This window comes from Cupressus sempervirens, chromosome 6 (genome assembly GCF_028749045.1).
Source record: "Cupressus sempervirens isolate cs-2001-9-10 chromosome 6, ASM2874904v1, whole genome shotgun sequence".
NCBI classification, from domain to species: domain Eukaryota; kingdom Viridiplantae; phylum Streptophyta; class Pinopsida; order Cupressales; family Cupressaceae; genus Cupressus; species Cupressus sempervirens.
The window spans coordinates 64,289,533-64,294,625 of NC_143123.1; the positions used below are offsets into that span (position 1 = coordinate 64,289,533).

General features: G+C 38.8%; 1 protein-coding gene across 1 annotated transcript; it reads right to left on the reverse strand.

The window, feature by feature from the left end:
- Nucleotides 1–1,043: 1,043 nt before the first annotated feature.
- On the reverse strand, nt 1,044–3,635 carry LOC149551143 (uncharacterized). The gene is made up of 2 exons (XM_089786713.1): nt 3,306–3,635; nt 1,044–3,206 (listed from the first exon to the last, which is right to left on the reverse strand). The coding sequence occupies exons 1-2, from the start codon at nt 3,364–3,366 to the stop codon at nt 1,675–1,677; spliced, it is 1,593 nt and encodes a 530-aa protein (XP_089642839.1). The 5' UTR covers nt 3,367–3,635; the 3' UTR covers nt 1,044–1,674.
- Nucleotides 3,636–5,093: the final 1,458 nt, after the last annotated feature.

A 5,093-nucleotide genomic window follows, 5' to 3' on the forward strand; every position in this document is an offset into this window, starting at 1 on the left:
GATGCTAAAAAATTTACACTATCGAATCCAGAAATAAAATTTACACAGCTGTTCAATTATTGATTTTTTTGATTCTCATTTGCTAAGTTGATAGATAAGATATAGATCTTGTTGTAGACCCTTCAGCTGAACAGAAACGTATTGTTGGAATTTAAACAGAACATTTTATTCTTCTTGTGCCAGACTTGTTCCAAATGAGCTTGCTTGAAGAGATAAAACAAGTTTTTTGGAAGTCTATTTCCTTCCAAATTAATTGGATGCTAGAACGGGGTATAGTGCACAAACAGTTGCTAAAAGAACGATAATTGAACACCTCACCTTTGATGGAGGAAATTCCTATCCAATTGAAAAGGAAGACTTGCCAAATTTCAGGACAGAAGTCTGCCATGTTCTGGAAAGCTTAAAAGACCCTGGATTGCTTGACAACCAGGGTTTAGCATGTAAACACGGTAAGCATGCTGTAGTTCTCACCTTGGGCATAAAGTTGGACGTCCTGCTATCATGGCATTAGAAGATACAACTCATGAAGACAATAACTGGCACTGGTTGAAAGTCCACTATTCTATATTACACTTGGTTCTGTTGCAGTTTTTATACAGTAGCATTGTCTCTTGGTTGGGTTCTGTAATTTTATGTTCAACTTGCAAAATATGAACATCATAATCTGAGAGTTTGTTAGACTTAGTATGAGATTGTTTATGCCATTAGTCCCTGTCAATTAAGTCTAACATGGCTCATAATCACAATTTTTCTGCCCAAACAAACGCTGATTTGCAGCTAAACCTTTCAATTATAATTTGTTATCGAACTGCACCACATTCATGAACCCTGCCTCTATAGAGACTTCAGATAACTCATCGACTTTGACAGCTACAGTTTATTTCACATGTTATAGATGCCCTCAAAATTCAAACAATCGGGTGATTGTGGGTATTGATTTAAAGTAAAGACAAATTATGTATGTGCTTCTATATTAGCAACTGGCCCAGTGGCGAGTAAGCATTGGTACTATATACCAGAAGAAATCATTATATCATTACAGCTAACAATCAACAGAGCAGCAATAAACTGCTCTAATAAATTTAATTTACAGGAAAAAGAAACCACACATGAGGAAACCATATTACAATAATTTCTTCCTGCTTTGATGGACTTAAAAGCTCTGCTTTTATGAATATATGATAAGCTTTACATGCGTCACAATTCAAACATGCTGTATCATTTCTTGTGGTACAGAGATTATTTGACCATAAACAGCTCTCTGATCAGTGTCCCAACTTTTCAATCTCCGGAAGAATTTGCTTGAAAGTTGAAACAAAATTTCTCCAACTTTGCTTTCAGTTTTGTGACTGCCTTTATAATGAAGTTGCAGAAATACTGAACATTACAATTATCAATATCACAAGCATTAACTCTTCTTGGTATTCCAAATATAAATCAAGGCGGTGCATATAAGAGGCAAGAATCAAATTCCATATTGGTCCATCATTACTTTGTGGCCTTTCATGATCATGTTCTTTAAAATATTCTGTGGATTACAAGCACTTATCTGTTTTTAACTTTTAGGTTACAAGAAACATAGTCCTTACTATTCTGGCAATCACTGGAATAGTCCCTTTCTGACTCTTGTGAATGTATAGAATACTTTGTAAGCTACCCAGAGTACTTCCTGTTTTAGCCTTGAAATCTGTATCCAATTCTTTTAAGATCTATCTGAAATTGATCTAATGCATTTCTTATATTCTTTTCCTTGCAGAAGCATAAAACTAATGAGTTCCACAGAAGAATATTGGGAATTAGACCTTCCTGCACCATATCTTCGAGAAAAATATTGGCTTCATAAAGTTTACCTTGCTTGCAAAGGCCAGCAATTAGTGTGCTGTATGTAGTACTATGAGGACTAAAGCCATTATCCAACATCTTATCCAAAATTTTGGCAGCATCATAAAATTTGCCTTCCATGCAAAAAGCATCTATTAGTGTTTGGTAAGTTACTACATTTGGGACACATCCATGTTTGAACATAAACTCAAGATATTCAACAGCCTTGTGCACTTTGTATTCTTTGCAGAGTCCATCAATCAACACATTATAACTCACAACATCAGGAAGACACCCCTTCTCCATTAACAAATCTAGAAGTCTGGTGGCTTCATAGGACCTGCCTTCTTTGCAAAGCCCACTGACCAACTTATTATATGTACACGTGCTTGGTCTGTGACCCCTTTTCAACATATCCATTAACAGCTCCTGCGCCTCGTCTACCCTGCCAGCATTGCTCAAGTTATCTATCATGACACTGTGACTCATAGCACTGGGATTCCCACCCTTAACCAAAATCTCATTCAGAATCTTCCTAACTTCTTCCAGCTTTCCTTTCAAACAGAGCTCATTAAGCCTCGTACTAAACCCATCCTGATCAAGACTATACCGTTTAGAAGTCGTTGCACCCTTTTTCAGAATCTTGATAAGAATCTTAACAGCCACATCAACCTTGCCTCTTTCACAGAAAGCCTCGAGAAGCGTACTGTAAGTAGCAATATCAGCTCCACATCCCCCCTGTGAAATCCTCTTAAGCATTGAATATAACAAATGAGTCCCATCGTGCAATCTCCCATCACTGCAGAGACCCCGCATGAGGATCCTATAAGTAACCTCACTTGGATAACAGTTCTGCTGCTTCATCTCATGGAGCACTTCAAGTGCAAGATCAGACCTTCTGTGCACACATAGTGCCCTAATAAGCACATCAAAAGTACAGCCATCCGGGCGCACTCCCCACTTCTTCATATTAGCAAACAGATAATGCACCCTCTTTAAATCCCCATTTTCAACAAGCAAATTCAAAAGTTCATTGAAGGATCCAGTCCAGCTTTTACAATTAAATTCCTTAATCCTCTGGAAAACCCTAATGGCCTCTTCTACCATGCCTGCTTTTCCATAGAATTTAATGATATCGGAAAAAAGGGTATCACTGCACTCCCAGAAGTCCAGTCTCATATCTTCCATAACCTCCTCCATCAACTCGAACTTTCCAGAGAACCCAAGTATGTTAATCATGGTGGTGTAGACTAATCCATTGTGTTTATAATTAGGGTGTCGTAGTTTTGCTTCATTGTAAACAGCCAAGGCCGTGAGAGGGTTCTTCTGGGCTTTAATGATCTGGTTTACATGTGTGGGGTTGAGGAATCTTGGCCACTGAATATCTGAAGGGTTTTTCACATTTAGATTAATGTTGTTAATTTTGGTGACGTGTGTAATATGAAGAAGTGCAGTGAAAGTTGTGACTGAGGAGGGGTGCTTACCTTTAATGAGAATTAACGCCCATGGTTGTGCAAAGCAGCGACCTAGGCTTGCAGCGGCCATTGCTTCCTCTAATTTGGGCGCAGCTTATTGAGAAAAACAGTTAAAATGGGTATGAACTCGTATCCTTCCCAAAGATAAATTTTGCTCAACTTCGCATTCTTGCTTCTTCATTCCTATTGCACGGTCTGTTTTGTTTTCATGTGAAGTAGTAGCTAACTTTATCCAGATCGTCATGTTCTACTCCCTGAAGAATATAAGTTTCAAGGGTCTGTTTCGTTTTCATGTCAAGTAGCAGCTAACTTTATCCAGACCATCATGTTCCAATCCCTGAAGAATATAAGTTCATGGTACCTAGTCTTGTATAAACTTTGGAAAAAGTTTGAAAGTTGCATTCCGTTCTTTCGTTGTAATATTTACAAATCTTGTTATTTAGTTCAACCTTTAATGAAGATATAAATTTTTAAAATTTATTTTTAATAAAAGTTTCCATCCAAGATGGAGTGTTATCGAACATTTTAGATATGATTGTGATTGTAAAAATGTTCGTTACATGAGTTAGTAACCATTTCAGACATCATGATAGCCTTTCCATTCCTTTCTTTTTGTTGCATGAGTTAGTTGACATTGTTTCGGATGTGAAAGAAAAAATGAAAAGGGGTGCTAATTACACTATCCTTCACCAGGGTTTGATGTTCAGCCTATACCATTTTCATTTGGCCCTATTACTACCTAGAATTGTTAAGGTTGATATCCCTGCTCTTCATAACCCCCGCCCCTATCACGTCCCTCTGAGAATAATTGTCCCTAGGGCCCCTATCCCCCGACTCTCTCCTAGTGGGTACCCTAAGGAGACAAAGACGACCCCACGTGGGAAAAGGGTGAATTTGGAGAAAGGGAAGGAGAAGGACCTAGTGGATTCAGAAGATGAGGTCAAAGAGGGTACAAGAAGGTCTAGGAGACTAGTAAAGACGAATGCTAAACGAAAAATGAGAACCACTACAGGAGGATGAGTCGAATTCTGATGAAACGACCGCCCAAAGCAATAGATGAAACATATGATGTTGAATTACAAAGGGGGAAAGGAGGACGATATGTATATAGAGGTGGAAGTTCTAGATTCCTCTACGTCAGGTTCAAGAGGGGAGGAAAAGGAGAATAAGGAGGTGACTCACATCTCTGCGTCACTTACGATGAATACAGTGGACCTCACGCAAGATTAGTTCTCGGAGATAGTGGATAAGGCCCCCTCTCCTACAAGGGTATCCTCACCGGCTCAAGTTATTCCTATAGGAAAAAATATTTCTGACTCTCCAGTTTTGCATGTAGACAACGTGGACATGGAGAAGGGCAATTTGGGAGGCAATTTGGAGGAGAATGTGGAGTCTCTAAATTTGGGGGTAAAGGAGTTGAGGGAGAAAATGCAGGCCTGGAGGAAAGGCTCGGTCTTTTATCAAAGTTCACTATTAAGGTGACCCATGCGACGACTACTATGCATTTGCTAAAGGACAACCAGGATGAGGATTTGAACTAGGAGGACTCCAAGTTGTTCGAGTTCCCGACAAAGGACTGGGCAAATATCCTTCTCAAAGGGAAAGCTGATGGAAAGCCTAATTAATGCCTTGCTCCTTTTTGGTTATGTATTTCTAGTTTTTTTGGTGGATTTTGGACTTGCTCAATTTTAAGGAAATGTTGCCTTTGTTTAAAAACTCTTTACTTTTAAGCAATGTGGTTACAAGTTATCTTTGGAGGATGCCTGGTAGGTTTTATGCTCTTTCATATGTTTTTGG